This window comes from Zosterops lateralis (assembly GCF_965231275.1).
Source record: "Zosterops lateralis genome assembly, chromosome: 2".
In the NCBI taxonomy this organism is placed as follows: domain Eukaryota; kingdom Metazoa; phylum Chordata; class Aves; order Passeriformes; family Zosteropidae; genus Zosterops; species Zosterops lateralis.
In genome coordinates this window covers 86918212-86941065 of record NC_139763.1, presented here as the reverse complement: position 1 = coordinate 86941065, position 22854 = coordinate 86918212, and the positions used below count along the sequence as shown (strand labels likewise).

At 44.4% G+C, this 22854-nt stretch overlaps 1 protein-coding gene across 2 annotated transcripts in view; it reads left to right on the top strand.

The window, feature by feature from the left end:
- The first annotated feature begins 271 nt into the window (after positions 1-271).
- MYO7A (myosin VIIA) overlaps positions 272-22854 on the top strand; it is a 61716-nt gene continuing 39133 nt past the window's right edge. For both annotated transcript variants that reach the window (XM_083854377.1, XM_083854376.1), the window contains exons 1-14: positions 272-867; positions 3965-4078; positions 5419-5571; positions 11453-11637; positions 13106-13227; positions 14981-15123; positions 15213-15326; positions 16137-16290; positions 16925-17001; positions 18236-18355; positions 19566-19708; positions 20074-20284; positions 20768-20903; positions 21313-21419. In XM_083854377.1, the coding sequence (XP_083710503.1) occupies positions 736-867; positions 3965-4078; positions 5419-5571; positions 11453-11637; positions 13106-13227; positions 14981-15123; positions 15213-15326; positions 16137-16290; positions 16925-17001; positions 18236-18355; positions 19566-19708; positions 20074-20284; positions 20768-20903; positions 21313-21419 (1911 nt within the window). In that variant the 5' untranslated portion in view covers positions 272-735. The remainder of the gene's footprint in view (positions 868-3964; positions 4079-5418; positions 5572-11452; positions 11638-13105; positions 13228-14980; positions 15124-15212; positions 15327-16136; positions 16291-16924; positions 17002-18235; positions 18356-19565; positions 19709-20073; positions 20285-20767; positions 20904-21312; positions 21420-22854) is intronic.

Sequence of the window (22854 nt, the reverse complement as noted above, 5' to 3'; positions counted from 1 at the left end):
AGCACGGACTCTCCTCTCACCTATAGGCACGGAGGCTGTGCTGCACTGAACACCTTCCACTCAATTATTTAAAATTCAGTTGCTATGGATCTACTCAAGGCGATCAGTTTAAAGAAAATGCAGATGGCCTCTGGTTTTGAGTTCCCACTACGCTTTGGTTAATTTGGTATGTAAAGGTATTAGGTTAATTAAATGCCATGTGTTGCATGGGGACTGACTGCATTTGTGGATTAATAAGTATCCCAGAGTGTTCTATGCTGAAAGTCCTCAAGCTGACAGACGGTTTATTTCACTAAGAAAGGAAGGTAACAGAGAGAACTCCTGGGGAAATGAAGAGGTTTGCTGTTAATCCTGCAGCTGTTTTTCCAGAACGGGTAGTTGCAGTGTCCTTCAGGTCCTTGAACGAATATCAGCCCTTGCTGGAGAGACTGGAAGAATTTAAGTGAAGAGAAGCAAAGTTGTACGGTTTGCTTTGAGAGTCCCTCAGGGCTGGTCATATACAGTGAGCGTGTCAGCTGGCCAGAGGAGGACCATGGCTGGTGCGTGGAAATTTTCCTGCTAGGAGAAGATCTTTACCAAGAGCCATATTGTGAATCAGGTCAGAGGGTGTCGTATGAGCAGCAGGCATGGTCATGCCGCAGGTCTAGAGCAAACCGGCCACTGTGCTTGGGCATTCATGGTGGAATACATGTAGAAAGCAGAGAGAGGGATAAATACCACCGCAGAGTTTTGGAGATGTTGAAGAAAAAGAAAGTCGTTTTCGTGCAGCCATGCCCTGAGGTGGTGGAAGATCAGGAGAGAGACCAGGGCAGATGGACACTACTTCGCAATGTCAACCAGGTCCTGAAGCCCACGACCATGTTAGCGGTAAGATAGGGGGTCCCAAGCCCTGAGCATGGCTGGAAGCTTTCAGGCTGCTTTGAAATCTCTCTTGCTGTTGATGGGATCCTTGTACTGCTTGTGCCAGCTTCTCTCACCTTCCTCCTTTGTCTCCCCCCCAAGCACTGTAGCTCCCCCGCAGTGCAAACTTCTTGCTCTTCACATTTGGAAGCTCCTCCTAAAGATCCTCTTTGTGAATTGTGTGGATCTGTGTGAAGTGTTTCCTCCTCTTGCAGCACTGTTTGGTTGTCACTGCCCCCAGTTTGTGGGGTCCAAAGGGTCTGCCCCAGAGCAATTTGGAAGATTTTTTTCTAGTTTGGGAGGGTACTAAAACCCACTGGCTGCATTGAGAAGGAAGAGGCTGACCATGTTGATACTGTAAAGGGTCTGGTGGTATTCTAACTTCTCCAATACTCTGTCATGTATTTTGGGAAATAAATTGCGCCAGTGTAGGCATGAGGTAGGTTATGCAACTCACAAGCCACAGCTGGTAAATGCATTAATCATCCCGATTTGCCCTGAAATCCCTAATATATCTGCTGGGTTTGGGGCTGATCTGAAGGTGATTGCTTCAGCAGAAGGAATGTAACTGGCTTCCATGGGGTTTATATGAAATTGATTAAAATCAGAAAAGGAAGTAGGTCGGCACTCTTAATAAGTGATGTTATTTTATAACCCCCCCTGACCTTCCTGAGCTTACCAGCTTAGCCCATCCCATAAGACTTTTTTCACCAGTATTAAGAACTGCACTTTAATGGGTTTAAAAAGAGCAGTTTGAGGGGACGAGCACTTTGTGCATTAGGCAGACAAAGCACAGAAGTTGTCTTGGTGGTAGCAGAATATCAATTTACCTTGGGGAGGGCAGACTGCCTTTTATCTCAGCTGTGTGGTAATACACCATGTGAAGCAGGCTGCTTTTACAGCTATTCGATATTAGACAGTTTTTAAGAAAAAAAAACAGCATTACAATTCTTGGATTTTTGATCAAGAGCAATTTTCACAAAGCTACTAAGGTGTCTGAAAGGTTTTCTGCTGAGCAGAAACTGAGCAAGCTGGCTCATCTCTTGCTGACACCTTGATCAGGTTACCCACTATGTGCATGAATTTGCCCAGTGATGCAGAGAGGATAACAGTGCTGAACATTCTGAAATGCTTTCAGAGTCTTGGATCAAAAGAGCTAAAAAAATAAATATTAATATAAAATGGATTTATAACGTATCTGCTCCTGACACTGCCTTCATTGCTTGTGATTTTTTTTTGCCTTTTTAACAGTTATGAGATGCGAGGATAGGACAGTTAATGAGAAAAATAAATTAATATTATATTTTTATGAGCTGGATAAAGATACTTAGAGCTGTAGCACAACCGTCTGAGGAAATGAAAACCCAAACTAAGGACTGGATCCTGAGCTCCATGAAAACGGGATGACTTTGTTGATATATTAGTGGAAGCCTAGCGAGCAGCTGCCAAGGGCAGTCTGCCACAAAATGGTTGGGAATTCCTGGTGTGTAGTTTCTCCATGTGTGGATCCCTGACTGTAACCTTACATCCAGGTGGTACTCACAGGTTTGTGTCTCTTGGAAGTCTTAGTGAATGAATGACTTAGTGAATGACTTGGCTGGTGATGTCTCCTGTTCCCACTGCCCAGCACAGAGATGAACATTGTTTAGCAGCCTATTGGGCCAGACCAAATCTATAAATATGCCCTGCCCACAGAAATGGTTGATAGTGGACACTCAGGAAAGGGGTTATATCAGAGCACATGCAAAGTGATACATCCTGATTCTCCCTCTCTCAGCAGTTTTTCAGGACTTCAAAAGGTAGATACTGTATTTGCATCATGCTTAATAGGTACAAGTGGAGCTGGTCCCCAAGAATGTGGTGTTAGGTGGGGCTACAAATCCACAGCATTAGTCTCAGCTGCATGAATGAAAACACACCTGACAACTAGATTGCTCCCAGTTTTAATGCCTTTTCACCTTGAGTATAGGGGTAGGACACAATTCTGCTTTGTTTCAGTGTGGGTCCTGCTTGGGGCTTTAGTTTGTAATTATTTTGGAGTTTGCTTTTGTATTGAGGAAAACAGCTTCTTTAAAAGCTTTTTTGCATTTGAGTAATTTAATATCCACACATCTGATGAGCAGATAGTCCCTGCTCAGCAGGACTGACAAAGGTGTATATGATCAGTAGTGACATGAAGTGAGTGGATAGGGGTCAACTGCTTGCTGTGTCTTTCAGAGTGAAAACACAGAGGTCTGACATGAAAGAGGTAAAACATTTGAAACATGTAAAAGGACACAGACTTTTGGATTATGGATGCTAAAACTTTGTGCAGCTTCAGGACTCAAATGAAAGTGCTCACATCAGATAAAATCCACTGAGAAGTATTAAATACAAACAGCCTACCTACACATTGCTGTAGTTGGAAAAACTCCTGAAGAAGAACATATATCTGCCTCTCTGTGTTCTTAACTCATCTTTAGTCATTCCCTTTTCAGCAGTCTCCAAGGACTATTTGATACTGGTTATCTGCAAGTAAGAAAGGTGTCACAACCCTCCAGATAAGGCTTAGGAGAGCTCAAAACCATCTCCTAAATGTGACTTCCTAGGTTTGTATGCTACACAGGGAAAAAACTCTGCGTGAGTGGGTTTTTCTGCCTGTATCATTGTTCTGTAACCACTCTGTGACCAACAACCACTCGTGAGCATGAGAAGCAGAGAGTTAGGGTAGTGGAACAGCGGAGTCAGGTCCATATGCTATGTTGACCATGTCCTGCTTCTGGCACATTGCAGGGGGGTTTCACAGGGTCATGGAATCATTAAGGTTGGAAAAGATTTCTAAGATCTTCGAGCCAAACCATTTACCCAGCACCAGTGTATTCACCACTAAACCACATCCCCAAGTGCCACATGCAAAGCAGCTGCTTTCCTGAGTCTCTGTGTAGGAAACGGGTGGTTTGAGGTTTGTGGGGGAAGTCATTTGACTTGTGCTAATGACTTGGGTACGAAACATCAACAACTTATATCCCAAGGGATGCTGAACTCCCTGCAGCACTGAGTGTAACTATGCTGTCTTTGGTTCCAGGGGGATTATGTGTGGATGGACCTCAAAACCGGACGGGAATTCGACGTCCCCATTGGAGCGGTGGTTAAACTGTGTGACTCGGGACAGATCCAGGTTGTGGATGATGAAGGCAATGTACGTACAAAGGCTTGTGATGTCTCTTCTTCAGCTCTATGGCCTTGCTAGGCCAGGGGTCCCAGGGCCATGATAATCAACTTCGTTATGGACTTCCTTTATGTCCTTGAGAATCAGCTGTGCCAGTTTTCTATTTGTAAAGACAAGACAATGTTGTGTCCCTGTTTTTGTGGCTGTACTGGGAGTGCAAAATTGAGAACTTTCATAGTTATGATTCAGGATGGCTCATATAATGACATGTAGGACTCCGATTTCTGCAGAGGGCTTATATCAAAGTTTATTGAAGGACAGATTCTTTTTATACAGTGTTTTGGTACAATGAATAGGATTGGTCCTTTAGGGCACCACCTTTTTGTAAACATCTCTACCAGTAAACAAGTTGGAAAAACACCAGGTGTCAGGAGGAGGCTATCTACAGGGATTGTTTATAGGGATTGTTCTGAGTTCCTCCTCATGATTTCCCAGGCCAGACTGAGCGAGTTTTGTCCTTGGCTTTCCCACAGGCTTCAAGGCAGTGCCTGGAGCCTAAGAATCCGTGTTCTGACCACTGTCAGTTCCCATAAACCTTCTTGAGAACAATGATAGCAGTAATCCCCAAAATACATTTAGGTAGTTATTTGAGCAAACCCCCCCTCAGCCTGAGGTTCCTCTGTTGTTTTCCAGTCCTTTCTGTCCTTCTCCCTCCTACCAATACCTGATGTGCCCAAACACTGATTCTCCTTCAACTTCCCACCTCTATTTCTGTGCAGTGGTGGCTATTTTAGAAGTAAGGTCTGTATCAAGGTGGTTCTCTGTTTTTTGGGGTTTTTTTCTTGCACTCCCTTCAAGGCTAATAGAGATTCTGGCAGGGTCCTTGTGGGCAATCTGTGGTGGCCTTTGAGGCATTTAGAAGTGGTGAGTCTAAATAACACTACCAATAAAAGTATGACTTTGCCACCCCTGTCCATCCCTTTCTCCTTTTCTTAAATAATCTTCTCTTTGCTCAACAGTATTTTGTGTAGAGGGTTAACCAGTGATGTGAAAATGCATTTGCAAAGGAGAAAGCAAATCTGCTATTTGCTATAAACTCCCCTGATGTGCTGGAGGAGGCTCCTGCCAGGATGGCTTGTGTCTCCTGTCTCTTGTTGCTCCAATAAAACTCCAATAAAAAGATGCTTTCCTTCTTCTGTTACAAATCTTTTAAATCCATCACTGCCTTGCCTCAGGAATAGAAGCTGTGGCACATGTGCTGATGATCTCGTGTATGCTCTTTTGTCTGGTCCTTCTCTTTGGGGGGGCTGTTTGTCATCCAAGGGATCTGTCATTTGACTTATCTTTCTGTGGTCTTGCTCTTTTCCCAGGAGCACTGGATTTCCCCTCAGAATGCCAGCCACATCAAACCCATGCACCCCACCTCCATCCATGGGGTGGAGGACATGATCCGCCTGGGGGACCTGAATGAGGCCGGAATTCTCAGGAACCTGCTGATTCGTTATCGGGAGCACCTCATCTATGTGAGTGTCCACCTCACCTCCTCCTCTGGTTCTGCACTCCACCTCCTGCTCTCCTTAGCTCTGGGGAACCCTTGTTGGGGAGGAACTCTGATTGAACTGAGCATCTGGATTTCTACCTTCACTGTGTCCCAGGTGGTGAAAGCTTTCTGGCTTTGAAGGACATTGCAGAGCTTCTAGATGCCCCAGTGAAAGACATCATGAGTTAGGTGATGTGCAAAGTCCATACCACCTTGCTGTCCCACCCCTGTAGAAGTTTTGGGCATGTGCATTAGCTTTCTGCACACAGAATAACCAGTTCAACCCAGGCCATGAGCATGTTGTAGTCTGAAAGCAAAAACTTCTGGAGAGGCGTAAACTACATGCTGACTGTGACCCTTCTTCCCTCTCCCCCTGAACTATTAACTTTTTTAACCCAAGGGAGTGAAGACAACCATTGCTGGAGGTGGAAGCAGTGGAGAAAGGATGGAGGGGCATGCATGATAAACTGGGAGCAAAGAAGTGAGCAACTCCCAGAACACTTCTAAAAAACCTTCCCAGTCTGTGTTCATGGCTTATTACTTCTGGGTTGCCTGGGATCCTGGCAGTAGATCTCTGAGGACAGCAGTGTCCTTCCTTAGACCAGCTCAGTCATGTCATGCCTAGTGGACCCAGTGCAGCCTCGCCAACCCAAATAGACTCTCACAGACTCAGGGGTTTACAGGGAGCCAGTCAGAATAGCCAAAAGGCCACCTCCCCACCAGGACAGGAGTCAGCAGTCAAGTTTCTGTGCTGGTTTTATCAGTGTTCTCTATGCTGTGCACTCTTCTGCACATTCTTCAGACAGAAATTCAGAGTGCACATGTGTTTGCTGCTAGATAATGTACTCAAACAGCCTCTGCAAATTCGGAAAATTTGCTGTTACTCTTAAATCCTACAGTTTTCAGATATTCAGGTAAGTGTCTGCTGTGCCTTTGAAGGCCTTGTTAAAGCCTCCTGGTCATCTAATTTTTAAAAGGCTCTAGAGACTACTAGATTTTCAGGCCAGAGGGAATTGCAAGACAGATTTCACAGATAAAATAAGCTAACAAAGTATGGGTGGGATTTTATCTATCAAGTCTGTTTGTTCATCACTGCTTGATGTCCAGTGCTTTTTGATAAGATGGTTTTGGATTAGGGCTGGGCAGTGATGGAGAAGACACCACTCTGCTGCATAGGCTGTTAATATGATTGACAGCTCCTTACCCCCTCTCTGGGAGATATCCTTCTCTTCTTTCAGAGATGGAGCCCAAGCCTGGAGGAAGGGGACATGGATGCTGAAAATATAAATATTTCATTTTATAAAAATAAATATAAATATTTACAGTTATATAAATATATATATATTTAAATCCCCAAAACTTGAAAGAGAATAGAGACCTCCAAATGCATCTCTCACTAAGACACTTTATTTGTTGTGCATGATGCCTAAGTCCCCTGTACTGACAGTTTAGACAAAAAGAGTATAACCAGAAAATTATTTCCACAGTAGATTAACTGAATTTCTCTCTTTACAATTAAAATTTCTTGCCATTTATAATGATAAACTAGCAAGTTAACAGCTCAAATTCATACTCTCATGAAGGAGAGTTTCCATGAGCATCCATGACAGTCACTAGAGCTGTGAACAGAGCCAACAGAGACAAGATTGCCTTTCAGCTATGCAAACAGAAGTGCTCTCAGATGCTTTAGAGCTGACTGGAGTTTGGATATCATAGAAGAGTTTATGTTGGAAGAAGATGTTAGGCTGGAGGTCTACAGTCCAACCTCCCCCAGCTCAGAGCAGATCCATCTTCAAGGTTAGGTGCAGTACTCATGTGGATAACTGAATTCAAGCAACCTGAATGCCACCTAAGAAGTACAGATGGCCAATAATTTGTAGCCAATTGGCTCATTCAAGGAACTTGAATTTACCCATTGAGCATTGCCCCTTTTTCCCCTGCTTGTGGGCACCCTGCAGTGGCACAAAGTGGATTCCTGCCACTTTCTCTGAAAAAGTTTGGATCACATTGGATATTTTTTCCCTGGTGTCCATGTGTCTCTTTTGGGGTGCCTATGTTATCCAACAAATGCCTGTTGCCTCTCCAAGTGACCAGAGGGCCTCAGATACAATCCTGTGTGTACAGTATCATCAGATTGCCTGTTACACCAAGAATACACCAAGCTCCTTTGAAAAAGCTCTGTCTCTGAGTTCTCTTACCAAGCTATTCACAGGCATCCAGGAAGATTAGGAACACAAACAAGCACTGGGCAAAGTGTTGTTTGGCAACATTATCCTAATAAGGGCTGATGCAATGGGCAGCTTTTAGCCTGGAGGTGAGTGTGAGTGGTGATTTGGGCTGAAGTGACACAATAACCACATCAGTTTCTCTACAAGTTCTTCTGGTCCCATGGTGACAGTGCAGTGTGTCCTACAGAGTTCCTGCCTAAGGGATGGCCACATACCACAGAGACATTTGCATCACAGAGGTTCCAGGTTACTGTGTCTTGATTGCTCCACACCACTAATGGCTTTAGAGTGCCAGCCCAGGAACTGGGCACAGCACAGCAGTCAGTGCAATCTCGAAATCAGAATGACACTCTTAAAATGACAGAGAGTGCATAGCTTGATAGAGAGGTATGCAAACCACTTGTCTACAAGTGTGTAGTTGGAGGTTCAGGAACCCAGCCTTAGATCTCAGCTATTAAGAGTGATAGCACTAGGAGGAGTGATTTATGTTGGATGTGGTGAATATTGATGACAGTTTTTGCAAAGCCAAGGTATCATATGGATGCCAGGTATGCAGGGGACACCCAGTCCTCTGAGGTGTTTTTTTCTGCAGTATAATTAGCACTGTCTTAAAGATAGTGAAGCTTCACTGCTTGAAAGGATTTCTGAGTCTGCTGAGTAAATGATTACTTTTCCAATGGGTCTTCAGTTTCTCTTGTTTCCTTGTGTCCTTAGCTTTGTGGAGGATGTAGTTCTGCTCTAATGAAATATAATTTCCCTTTTTCTTCTCCCTCACATTTTACTCATAAGACAAACTGCGGCGGGAGGGTAAGTATGATGCTTGGCAATGCCATTTGCAATTGCTGTCATGCCTTCCACTGGATCACCTTTTTCTGTTCACCGTTGTGGCCTTCTCATTTATTTTGCACCACCATTGCTGCTGCTTCATAAATGCACTGAGAGCATCCATCTGCTTTGGTGCAGAACTTGACCCACATGGTGAAGTCGTGACACCTTCCCAGAGCTGGAAAATTCCCAACCTGTGAATGTGGTTAAAGCTTTAAGTGCTTCTCAGTAATGACCTTAACTTGAAGGGAAGAAATGTCTGCAGCAAAATATGAAAAAGTTCAACAAGGGCTTCTTTCCCTTAGTTTGGTTTGCACGCAGCAAGAGAAACTATGCTGGATAGCAAGAGGGTCTGGTGGGGAGTTTGGACTCGTGAGCTAGGTTAAATCTCTTTATCTGCAGATGAAACCAGTGCCTGCTGCTGCTCTCTAAGGGCTGCCAAAATGCAGTAATGTTTGGTAGAGCTTTAACCCCATAACAATCCAGATGAAGTCAGCCATGGTGTTCTGGGTAGTGAGGGAAGCAGGCTCAGAAAGGATTTGTTTGGGGCTAATTAAAATGTAGGTCATGCAGGCAGTAATGAATTTGCTGTGAGATGCGGTTCCTGTGGTCAGCTACAGAAGAGTCCCTGCTCTCAGTAAAGCTTTATTTTTCCAATAGAAAGGGGCTTTGACATCACTCAGCAATAGAAACCAGTGAGCTACTATTTCCTTGGAAGTGCCCTTTGGCCCCTCATCAACAGAGTGAACAAAGTTTTGCCTTCTGTCAGCTGTGAGAATTGGGCAAATAGTGATTATTTATCAACTAGGAATGACCTACGAAAACAAGCAATAGAACAAGAGTTCATGCTGACAAAGAGTTTTGTGGATCACAAGGGAAGGGTCAGTGAGAGCATCCAGAAAGCATTCCTAATGGTTAACACCTTTAAAAGCCTCTCTGTTTGCATTTGTGGCAGGGCAGACCAGTGTGACTGAAATCCAGGGGTTTCAGAGATTTCTGAAAGGAGTTAGATTTATTTTTTTTTAAGAGGCTCAAAGAAAGTGAGAAATGTCCCTAAAATTAATCTGGAATAAACTGTAAAGAGTAAATTATAAACTCTTTTTGTGTTTTCCAAGTATCTCAGCTAGGGCTCAAAGAAGTCTTCATTAGGGATCCTGGTGTCATAATCCCATTCAGAAGTTGAGCTCCCTCCTTCTCTGAGCACTGAGATTACCTGTTCTGTCGCCTTTGAAGGCTTCTCTGGGATGTCACTGCTCCCTTATTTCAATGCCTTTTTCTTCTAAAATCCAGTCTACATGATTTCACAGCCAATTTCTACCCTTTGAAGTTGTGGCAACATTGTTCTGGAGCTCAAAGAGCTTCTTTCCCTTACTTGCATATAATCTCCCATTAGAGAAAAGAGTATTATGTTCTTTCTCAGCTACCACTGTAAAATCAAACCTCACATGGGACTGAACTGAGAGTTGCTCTCTTGTGTTGGTCTTGAGACTGGAAGGTGAGGAACCCCTAATGACTTTCATCATCCCTACTATGGGACACAGTTGCCACCTACTGGCTGCCTTCAGGAAGCCCGAGCTGGTGGCAAGTTTTGCCTAGACGGTGGCAAATTACTTCTTCTCTCTCACAAGCATCCTTGGCTGTGCCACTTTGCTGCTTTGTGCCGAAGCCTTACTGGGTTTGGGCCATGCAGATGAAAACCCATAAGGATTATATGAATGTTCAAATTACCTATTTTGTTTCCTGAAAAAGAAAAAAATGCAGTAGAGGGAGTACTTTCACAGCTGGTTCCACCAGAAAGGTAAGGTGAGATTAATCTTGTAACTTCAATTGCTAAGAATTAACCTAGAGAAAGTGACTTGAATTTTTTGAAGTCACAGAGTGAAAATAGCCTTCATCTCATGCCCCTTGGCTAACCCAAGGTGGAGGCCCATTGACTCACTTGCCCTAGACACTGACTTTTAGACAGATGAAACAGGGGAAGGAGATCCTTATTCTCTGCCTTGAGCTTGGGATGTGGCCAAACCTCCAAACCTCAGCACAGCATCTGAGCATGATAACAAAGTTCGTGAGTCCTTTGATGAGAGGCTTGAAAGAAACAGCTTCTGGAACAGCAGAAATGAATGAGCAAGATATTACAGAGGAGATTGCTACCCAAGGCCCAGGACAGCTGGACCAAAGGCCATTTACAAAATTTCAGAAATAGATGAGAAGGGAGGGATATATTGGGACTTTGTGGCCAATATCCATCTTCACAGCACAAGGTTTAAACTGAAGTATGGAGAGATTTGGTTAGGCAGAGATGGTAGAGAAGAATGCATTGCAGAGGGAAATTCAGCAGCTGCTGTGGATTGATGAAAAACAGGTTAGATATTCATCTGTCAGAATGGTCTGGATGCAACTGGTCCTGCCTTGAGATATGGGAATGGTTATCAGGTTTCTTTAATCTACAGTTTCTCGTTGTATATGCAGTAGATGTATATGGATATATGCTGGCTCTGGTGATATTTTTGCAAATATGAACTTCTCTTAAGACTCTAAATCTTAACTGAGAGCATACAAAATATGTATTAAGGCTTGAAACCATGCTGTGCATGAGCAAGGCTGAATATGAATTGATTTGGGTATTTTGGGACTTCTGTTCCCATTTTACTCCAGGCTCTCCCTGCAAGCATCTCTGACTTGAGCATCATCTTTCATCCAGCTTTTAAAAAGCCTTGATTTTTCTGGCCTCCATCCACATCCCATCCAAGCTCCAAAGTCTCTCAGCTGCGTCTCACTGTCCCCATAAACCTCCATGTGCTTCTCCTCCAGACATACACTGGTTCAATACTGGTGGCAGTGAATCCCTACCAGCTCCTACCCATCTACTCACCTGAGCAGATACGCCTCTACACCAACAAAAAGATTGGTGAGATGCCACCACACATCTTTGCAATTGCTGACAACTGCTACTTCAACATGCAGCGCAACAACAAGGACCAGTGCTGTATCATAAGGTGAGTTGCTGAGTTTCCAAATGTGCCATATCTTGACAGCAGATGCTGAGCAGATGCAACATGCTTGATTTGGAACAGCTTGTCAGATAGAATCAGACATTGAATGACTGGTTAGGTCTTCCATCTGCATATTCCCAGTGCAGAGGTGGTCTCTGTTTGCAGTCACCCTGTTCCTAGTAAAGGTGCTTTATCAATACTTTGTTATTTACCCTTACAACCCGATAGATCTCATATTAATTTTTAACCTCCACTTTTAAATTCAAGCTCAATATTCCTACAGCCATCAAAAAATGCATACTAAAAAACATGGATACTTTCTGCACAAGGAAGGGTCAGGGACAAGCTTGGTCGCTTGGCCTGTGGTCATTCACACTCCTGAACAGTGTCTCCATGCATGACTCTGCTCTGGACCAGTCAACCTTGGGCACAAAGAAGTGCCTGACCACAGTTATGGATATAGCTCCCTCCAGTATCTGTCCCAGATGGTGATATGAGCCAGATTTGATGTCTTCAGCTCTCCAACATGATCCTATAAATTCTAAACCCACAGTCTTTTTCATTTAGGCACCTTTTTCCCCAAGGCATGCCTACCCTAAGTTTCACTGAATAAAAAACCATAACTCTGGAACATCCCGTGTGCAGTCTTTCAAATACATGAGTCTGAAAAGGCCATTCAGTAAGGCTTTTTTTGCTGGTCTAAAAAAGCATCAGGTGGGGCCCATAGGAGAGTCAATGCAGTGAGCCAGTGACCTGAAAAGTGTAACAATTTGCCCATGAGGCCAGGGTTGGATACTCAATGTCAGGAAGGTCTGTTTCGGTCACTTATTTTGGCTACTTCCTGTATCAGGCATGCCATAGACTCACCCAAATATTTCTGCCCAGCCCCTTCACTAGATAACAAGGTTATCTTTCAGTGAAGAGAAAAGTTTGAGGAATAACTTTAGCTTCCTGCCCCATAAGCTTCTCGTCTCCCATCTTCTTGTTAGAACAAGCCTAGGAGCCCTGTGGAAGTCCCTGCTGTTAGAAGGCTGTATTTCACAGTCTGCCTTATCACAGCTCAAGACTGGTGATGAAGATGTCCCATGGGAACAGCTAGACCCAGCACCACAGGGTCATGGTCTGGTGATCATACCTGGAAAAGCACTGACTGAAAGTACTTCATGACCTTCTTAGTGCTGATTGAATGATGGCATTTGCTGGGCATATCCAAACTCAGGCAACAACTTGGGCCAAATGAAGCACAGAGCAAATATGGACCTTGACTGGGAGCTGTCTGGTACCATGTCCTACCATTTGTCCCACAGCCAGTCCTTGGGATGCTGGAAACCCATCCTTAGAGGTCTCATCCTGCCTACACTAACAGAAGAGACATAGAAACAGAAGTTCCTTTGGAGACAGAAGGAAGGACACTGGCAAGGAAGGGGTGCATCATGGCTTTCACTGACCTCCACTCCTATTGTCTTTGCAGTGGAGAATCTGGAGCAGGCAAGACAGAAAGCACAAAACTGATTCTGCAGTTCCTGGCAGCAATCAGTGGTCAGCACTCCTGGATTGAGCAGCAGGTCCTGGAGGCAAATCCCATCTTGGAAGGTGAGGCCTCAGATAATAAAGAGTCATTTTGCTGGAAAAAATAAAAAAACAGATTCAGGAACCATAAAATATAACCAAATGTAAATCCCTTATTTCACACTTTGAGTTTCCAAAAAAGTGACAAAACTTTTTCTTGAAGTATGCTTTTACTGAACAACACATTCAGATTCTTTCCATCTGAATTTATTTTTCACAAGATTAATACTCTCTGAGTTGAGCTCTCAATTATTCCTTTAATATTTTTAACAGCTATTGTTGAAAGCAAAGCATTTCAGGTGACCTGAATTATTTTTTCAACTGTTTTGTTACTTTAAAAATTGAAAAAATAGAAAGTGGTTTTCCACTTAAAATAGTACTTTTTTCCCACAAAAATACCCATACAAACCCCTTAATTTTACCTAATTCTGTGTGTAGTATGTAAAAGTGCTGATCAATACTTTTTTGAGTATCTGATCTTCAGTCAAAGCTTGTTTGAAAAATCTCACCACCTCTTCCAGTGCTGGACTGCACACAGAGTATCAATACCCCATCAGTGCTGCATTCAGCAAATTATTTGCATTTTTTGGCCATAGTTGCAAAAATCCTATTCTTTGATGCTTCCACTAAACATCAGTTTAATAGGATCTGAGCTTCTTCACAGCACCTTGTGCTGGCTGTATACAATAGCAAACCCCACCTTTTCCTTCCAAGATCAGTGAATGGCAGCAAAATGCAGAAAAATAAATAGAGGAGTCCAAGAAAGAACCAGATAATGAGAATCAGCTTGTGGCCTTAATAGGTTCATTGGCAAGCTGTTACTGTGATCAACCCCACTATTTTAATTGGATATCTTTAAATTAAATAGGTTATCTGACCCTCTTGACTCAACATGATGCCAGATGTACCTTTTATGCTTACTCAGAAAAATTGTGTTTTCCTTAAAGAATGACATTGGGATTGTTCTCTAAAGACTGAGGTTTGATCAGCCTGGCCTAGTGGGAAGTGTCTCTGCCCTTGGCAGAGGGGTTGGAACTAGATGATCTTGAAAGTCACTTCCAACCCAAACCATTCTATGATTTTTTACCTCCTCTGCTTGGTAAATAACCCTCTAGGAACCAACAGAAATGTGACAAGCACACAGGGCACTATTGAATGTGCACTTAGTCACTGCTGAGATACAGGAAAAAGTGGCTCTGTAGTTCAAGTTGATGTCCATCACCTGCCAGAAATCCTGGAGCAGAAATTGCAGTGTGTGCTGGTTTAGGGCATTCATCCACATCCAACAGGGGATGGACACGGGTACCTTCCTCAGCACAGTCTGTTTGCAGGGAGAAATCTCCTGCTGAAGGTTGGCTTAGTTGTCTGTGTTTACCTTTTGGACATATTTTCCCTTTTTTTTCCCTCTCAGTCACTGAATCACTAACCAGCATCTCTGTCATTTTCTGCACAGTGTTACCTTTCCCACTGCAGCCACTCTTGCTCAACTCTCTTCTACTTCATCAGCTGCCACCAAAATCTTGCTGTCCTAGCCCTTCTTCCTGGATAAGGTCACCCCATTTCCAAGCTTCCTCCTCTGTATTTCCAAGGACAGTCATCTGATAGACATCTTGTTTTCTCACATTGAGATGAAATTGATCCAGCCAAACTTAAGGAAAGGCTTTGGGGCTGCTTTAACCCTCTCAGCCTCACTCTTTTGACTTTTTCCCCCCCATGAGATCAAGTCCATCATTCTCCCCTGCATCAGATCCTCTCTAACACACCATAATTCTTGCAGCTTTCGGGAACGCGAAGACCATCCGTAACGACAATTCCAGCCGATTTGGGAAGTATATTGACATCCACTTCAACAAAAGGGGAGCCATAGAGGGAGCAAAGATTGAGCAGTACCTGCTGGAGAAGTCCCGGGTGTGCAGGCAGGTAAGATGATTCACCTGTGAGGTGTGGGAGCTGGCAACCTTTGCTGTGCCATTCACCTCACAGAACTGACACTTGCTCTTCCCCTGCAGGCCCCGGATGAGAGGAATTACCACGTGTTCTACTGCATGCTGAGAGGAATGACCCTGGAGCAGAAGAAGAAGCTGGGTCTTGGGAAAGCCACGGACTACAACTACCTTGCCATGGTGAGAGAGAAGTTTGCTGGGGTGATGTGGTGAAAGGTTCTTAGCAAGGGAGAAGGAAAAGAGAGGTGCTTCTGCAGCCAAGAGCTGCTTTGCTGGTTAAGACCTTCCTGAGCCTTAGCCATCGGGTTTGACGGATCTCTTTGTCTCACCACCAAAAGGCTCATGGTCTTAGTGGAAATCCTTAATCCCTGTGTCTAGACCAAGCTATTTCCACACTTTCTGTGAAGTAGGACAGAAGCTTGGATGGGATGGTGTATGGTGCCCATACCACATGTTTGGAAGTAGCCAGGGTGTTAGGTAAGACCTGCTGCTCTTGAGGCAGTTATGGGTATAGAGGAGTACTTGTCTGTATGGCACATTCTCAGCAGAATATGGGGCTGAGCTGTGTGTGTTCCAAGTGTCTGACCGAGCCAGCAATCTCCCCCCCCATTCCCTATATACCAGTGTTGATATGCAGAGGAGCTGATAGAAGCAGATGTAATTAAGGCTGGTGCATTATCAGCAAGGCTGGGACCCAGCTTTCTAACTGGATCAGTGGGAGCCTCCAGCCCCCTATCCCCATCTCAGAGAGCTTTTTCTCTTCTGGTGATGGCAGTCAGACACAGGGTATCTGAGGACAACAGGTTAAGTGTAGGTTACAAGGCTGAGCACTGACTCATAGAACATGACAAAGGGCAGAGCCAGATCCACAAGTTCAGCATCACCCCTTAAACAAAATATTGCAGGTTCTGAGAGAAGCCCAGCTTAGAGTTACACCCCAGTGCTCCCTGGCTTTGGCCCATGCAGTGTGTGCCCTGTTTGCCTCCCCAGGGTAACTGCACGACCTGTGATGGCAGAGATGATAGCAAGGAGTACGCCAATATCCGCTCCGCTATGAAGGTCCTCATGTTCACCGACACCGAGAACTGGGAGATCTCCAAGCTGCTGGCTGCCATCCTGCACATGGGCAACCTGCAGTATGAAGGTAAAAGGACAAAATACATGGTCCAGTGCACTGCTGTTCTTTATTCTGCATGCTGACAGGGAGCCAAGCTTAGGGATGGAGAGCTATATCCAGAACACCTGCCATGGTGCCATGCCAGGGACTCAGGTGTTTGTTGTCACATTGTAAGGACAAGGAAAAAGGAATAATTCCACCTGCCCACAGCAGGGCTGCCTGGCTGCAGTGTGCTCAGTGACATCCACGTTTTCTGAATGTTGTGAGGTTGAATATGGCCACAGTCAGTTCAGTAGACTCAGGTTGAGAGACTAATGGAGTGTGATTGGTTATGCCTTTGTAAATGTACCAAACAGCTCTGATTTCAGAAATGACACAGTAATTTAAAAAACCTCTTCAGAAGACAGAAGCCTAAAGCACTTAGATGCTAGAAACATTTCTACATTCTTTACTGTCTGGTCTGGCAGAGCAGAGTACAGGTCCTTTGCAGCCAGCAGCAGGACTCCAGCATATGCATGAACTTTTCTGTCCCTTCTGATGGCCAGATTTTGCCAGGACATCACACAGAGGCGGTGGAGAAAGACACTTTCCCTCCCCTCATCCACTTTCTGCAGAGACATGTCCCTTGCTGATGGCTTTCCCTCTGCCTTTCTTTCCCCAGCTCGGACCTATGACAACCTGGATGCCTGCGAGGTTGTTCAGTCAGCATCGCTCATCACTGCGGCAACATTGCTAGAGGTCAGTGGCCCTGCAAGTGCTGCTTTTCCCCCCTTTCTGATCTGATCCCAGGTTTTTAGTATTGCAGCAATGCTTCATCTGAGCCAGCCTCTCCTTGCACCACCAGCTCTAGGAGGCTGAAGAGGCCCGGATAAGCCATATAGTGTCCTGCATTGGCAGCATGAAGGTGAACGTCTCCATCTGGGCTGAGTAGCCAGGGGAGGCTACAAAGATGCTCAGAGGGCTGGAACACCTCTTTTGTGGAGACAGGCTGAGAGATTTGGAGTGTTTCAGCCTGGAGAGGGCTCTGGGGACAGCTTACAGCCCCTTTCAGTACCTAGAGGGGCTGCAAGGGAGCTGGAGGTGGGACTTTTGACAAGTACATGGAATGATAGGACAAGGGGAATGGCTTCAAATTGAAAGAGGTCAGGTTTAAATTAGATATTAAGAAATTCTTCACTGAGGGTGGTGAGGCACTGGAACAGGTTGCCCAGGGATTTTGTAGCTGCTCCACTTGTAGGAATGTTCAAGGCCAGATGTGATGGGACTTTGAGCAACCTGGTCTAGCAGAAACTATTCATGTTGAGGGGTTGGAACTAGATGATCTTTAAAGATCCCTTCCAACCCAAACTATCCTATGATTCCATGATCCAATTACCTGAGCTTCCCTTCATACCAGCAGGTAGAAAGAGACCCTCTGGTGGCACATTGTCCTAGAAAAGGCATCCAAAACACCTCAGGCCCTAAAGTAGGGTGTTTCCCTCACCAATATAAAGAAATTTCATAATGGTACTTAAGACAGATGTCATTTATACTCTGTGTATCTGAAGTGAGGGGAACTGACCCTTACTGAAACCATCCATGCAGTGAATGGAGCATCCTTCAGTGGCCTTCCAAGAGCTAACAGGGATCCCTCAGAGACAATATCTCATCTCCATAGGCGCTGCTGGTCCCAGAGTGTGATCCACAGCTCTCTGTCCACTTAGGGAGTGGGCATTTCCCTGAAGAAGTATAAAATGGGGTCAAGGTGATGCAAAGTTTTAACTCATACTGGTAGCATACAGCTTTGCAGGCTTTGCTTTGGTTTCTCATCCTCTATTCCCACACCTCATTAACATCTCATACTAAGTCAGAGGAACACCTTCCAGATTAAAATGTGATAAAAAAATGCTGATTTTTCTCTCCAAAACCGCCTGTGTCTTCATTTGAGGCACTTCCCCTGTACAGCAGCTGTGTTTGGTGTTGTCTGTGCCAGGTTGAGCCTCAGGATGTGATGAACTGCCTCACCAGCCGGACTATAATCACGAGGGGTGAAACTGTCTCCACCCCTCTCAGCATGGAACAAGCGCTGGATGTGAGGGACGCTTTTGTAAAGGTAAGTTTTAGGGCATTTCTTTATGCATTTTGTTGATAAGCTGAATAAATCTGCCTCTTTTGAGACTGGAGCATCCACTGCACAGGAAAAAGGTCTCACTTGGTGCCTGTGTGAGCTCAGATCAGCAAATGCCCTTGAAACCATGTTCTGATTGGGATATACAAGGAGTTGAAATGGAAGGAGTAGTCTAGGTAACCTGCTCTGCAAGGGATTTGCAATCTGGACTGGAGATTGTCTGTACTCAAAGGGGGGCTGCAGAAGGAACCAGCATTCTCAAATTACCTCAGGAAAGATCCTCAGCTGCTGTAAATCAGAGCAACTCTAGCAACACCTCTAGTCCCACATCTGAATTTCAGGGTTTGAGAACATAAGCAACAGTAAATACAGCTGAATGACACAGGGCCAAGGATAGAGCAGTCCAGAAGCCATCCAAGCACTTAGAACTTCTTGAGGCTTTGCAGTGATGAAGGTTGATGGGGTGGGTGTGCATCACTGCTGTGCTGTTTGCAGCCCCATGTAAAATTGCAAGACAAGCATTATTGGCATGCTTTGGCCAACTTGGGTCCTCATTTTATCTGTGGAGAGTTGGTATATCAATCTGGTTTGATAGCTAACTAGCCTGAAAATCCTGGCAATGTCTTCTCTAGTGGTGACTGGCCTTTGAATTGGACTCACCTCTTGGTCACACCACTGTAGCTTATAGAATAAAAATAAATAACAGTTTAAAACATGAAGTTCTGGGATTACTGAAGCAGCAATATCTGTGTCATTAGATCATCAGACTGTTCAGCCAGTGCTGCAATGTTTCAGTGAGCACCTTGTTCAAGTGAGCAGCATGTTCTTGCAGCGTAACATGGCTCTGCTCTGCTGATCTGTAGACAGAAATGTGTGGAAACCAAGGAAAGGACTGTTTGGTTTCACAGCAAGTCCACAAATCCAAAGTTTAGCACTATCCAAATTTGGGGGTTTGCTCTCAGTTGTCTTTTACCTAGGCTTTCAGGTCTGCTTTCCTTGATCTACATAATGGTTCTTGAAGCTTTAAACCATGCCAAGAGTCTGTCACAAAGGTTGATGAGCACATCCTCAGGGACTGCCTGGTTGTTGGCCATGCTTTAGGAGAACCTGTGCCATCAAGGGTGAAGTGGTGACACAGACTAGTGGGACAAGCTGCTGAACTGTCTCAGTGAACTCCAACTTTGGGATGTTGCAGGGAATTTATGGGCGACTTTTTGTGTGGATCGTGGAGAAGATCAACGCTGCAATTTACCGACCTCCTTCCCAGGAACTCAAAAGTATCAGGAGATCCATTGGCCTTCTTGACATCTTTGGCTTTGAGAACTTCACTGTGAACAGGTATGGAGCCTGCAAAAGGAGAACCAGGTCTTAATCCTCCTTCACAAGCTCAAGGTCTTGCAGTCCTTTCCCCTCTCCTGAAGTGAACTGGATTGGGTTGGACCAAGCCTTATTCTATATGAGAAATTATCAGAGCTAATCAATTGCAGCAGACAGTGGAGTTCCTAAACTGATTTATACCACACACATAATATTGTTTTTGGAGATAAACTGAATGTCTGAACCAATAAGGAAACTCTAAGCCAGCAGCAGCCTTATTGAGTGGTTGACAAGGTCTGAGAGTATAGCTTCTAGTGTGGAGAGAGATGTAGAAAAATTAACCAGGATAGATCTAAAGTGGCCTTTTCTTGACCTTCCCTCCACAGTTTTGAACAGCTTTGCATTAACTTTGCAAATGAAAACCTGCAGCAGTTCTTTGTGCGCCATGTCTTCAAACTAGAGCAGGAGGAGTACAACCTGGAGAACATCAACTGGCAGCACATCGAGTTCACTGATAACCAGGATGCCTTGGACATGATTGCCATCAAGCCTATGAACATCATCTCACTCATTGACGAGGAGAGCAAGTTCCCCAAGGTGTGTTTTGGGCTCAGCTTTGCTGCCAGTGACTCTCCTGATTTTATCCCCTTTGCACTTGCAGGCTGGCACCCTGTGAGAAATCTGCTCAACCCCAAATACATATTCACCAGTGGCCTGCCTATTTACAGTTTTTATTGCTCTTTTAAATTTTCTTCTATCAGTGTCACAGCCATGCTAAAACAAGTGTTTCTGATGGGAAAATATGCCTGCAAGATGTTCAAAACATCTATTGACAAAGTTTAAGAGAAAATAATGTTTAATATACTCCTTTTGGAGCATTATTTTGAATACAGCACTACATACCAGTGATATTTAATCACCTTCTGTAATTTCTGCACTTGACAGATCTTCTCCAGCGTATCACTTTTCAACATAAATGCACATTGTCATCAAAACAAGAAAGAAATGTGCTATTGATTAAAAAATTATTTCAATGGGAATAGCCTTGGTTAAATGTCAGATCTTTCCATGCATGTACAGGGTACAGATGCCACCATGTTACACAAGCTGAACTCCCAGCACAAGCTTAACACCAACTATATTCCTCCGAAGAATAACTACGAAACCCAGTTTGGCATTAACCATTTTGCTGGAATTGTTTACTACGAAACAAAAGGTATGGGGCATCTCCTAGGACACTGCAGGGGGTGAGGGGATGTTCATGGGCAGATGAGCTGCTACTGTGTTGGAGCAGGGTAGGGTGGTAGTCCACAGAAGTATCAGTGTATTCCTTTTCTGGCTGCAATGACTTGACCCTCCAGCTGTGCCCATGAGCTGCAGAGTTTGGTGCTGTTTCATCTGTGTGTGCCTGCGACACAATGGCAGTGCTTTGCACCACTGCATCTTCAATCCAGTGTGAAGATGCACCTGTCTTCCTTGTTGTGGTCCCTCTCTCTCTGCCCACTCATTACTCCCATTACCTCACCAAGAACATCCAGTAATCCAAAAACCCAGAAGCTGCTTACAGCTCACATGCTGGCCATGTTGCACTGTGTCATCTATGTGTTGTCCCATTATTTCTCTAGGTTTCTTGGAGAAAAACAGGGACACGCTGCATGGAGACATCATTCAGCTGGTGCATTCCTCAAAAAACAAATTCATCAAGCAGATCTTCCAAGCAGATGTGGCAATGGTAATGCAGGCGGGAGAAGCTCTTTATTCACAAGGAGGGGTATTCCTGGAAGGGGTGGAAGATTTGCAGAGTCATATTGCTCTGATGCTCTTTGGGGTGTTTCAAAACTGTTAGTGAGAGCCAACCATCAGGAAGTGTAAATGCAGTGTCGTGAGTGCATCCACACTCACGTCCCCAGTTCACTGCATTTAGTTCATCAAATATTATTTTTTTGCTGTGATTGCCCCTCTGAATTGTGTAGGGAATGGAGCCATTAGGTTTTTGATTGTAGAGATCTGAGAGAAAAGTAACTGTGCCTTCCAGTTAGGCCATCCAGATGTGTGTATAATAGGATGAGAAGTAAACTAACAGAGGGCAGGTTTAGATTGGGTGTTAGGAAGAAGTTCTTACCTGTGAGGGTGGTGAGGCACTGGCACAGGTTGCCCAGAGAAGCTGTGGATGCCCCATCCCTGGAAGTGTTCAAGTGTTCAAGCAATCTGGTCTAGTGGAAGGTGCCCCTGCCTACGGCAGGAGAGTTGGAACTATGTGACCTTGAAGGTCCCTTCAAACCCAAACCTTTCTGTGAGTCCAAGTAAAAGCCAAATACCTTTTGACCAGAGTATAACAAAAGGACAATCTTGCTGGTCCTTAAGCACTGCAAAAGGACTTGGAGGGAACAGCTGTGTTTTACTGGTACAGCAGCAGAGAGAGGGAACACCAGTTATGAAAGCTGAACTTCAAAGCTCCTCTTTCCACATCCCAGGCCTCCAGTAGGTTATGTGCTTACTCCATGCTCAGTGTGAGAGAAGACCGTGTGCCCTGAAGTTTCAGAGAAAGGCAGAGTTATTATTTTAACCCTTTCCACCCCATTTGAGCATTTATTACTGGAATACCAGCTTAAATGCTGAGATTAGTGGCCATTTCACCTTTACTAACACAATTGTATGGTATTTTCTTCAGGAAGTTGAACATCTAAATCTCTCTACTCAGCCCTACTCCCAAAATTAAAGTAGGAAGTGTTTTAAAATACCAGTCTTGCAGAATTTACAAGTCTGTACAGATCAGTCACTATGGCCAAATCCCCCAGTCTCTCCCAAGGCAAAAGCCATGGGACTGCAGAGGGTGTGGGGATAATGTTTTTCAAAGCAAACAAATTTTTTGGCAGTAGGAGTAGGAGTCCCATTTCCAAATGCCAGCCAATGCCACTGATGGACCAAGGGACTTAGGGACTTTCAGGAGTGCCAAGTTTTAAATACTGAATTCCTTTACTTGCCAAGGGAAATAAATATTTATATTCCCAAGACATTTCTTTGAATATGCTACATGCTGTTTTGCAAGTCTTGTTCATAACCTTTAGTCATTCAGTTTCTCTCCTGCTGAAATTAATGATCATTATCCTTTTGGCTTCATTAGGAATAAGAGAACATTATCAATTACTAATCACGCTACCAATTGG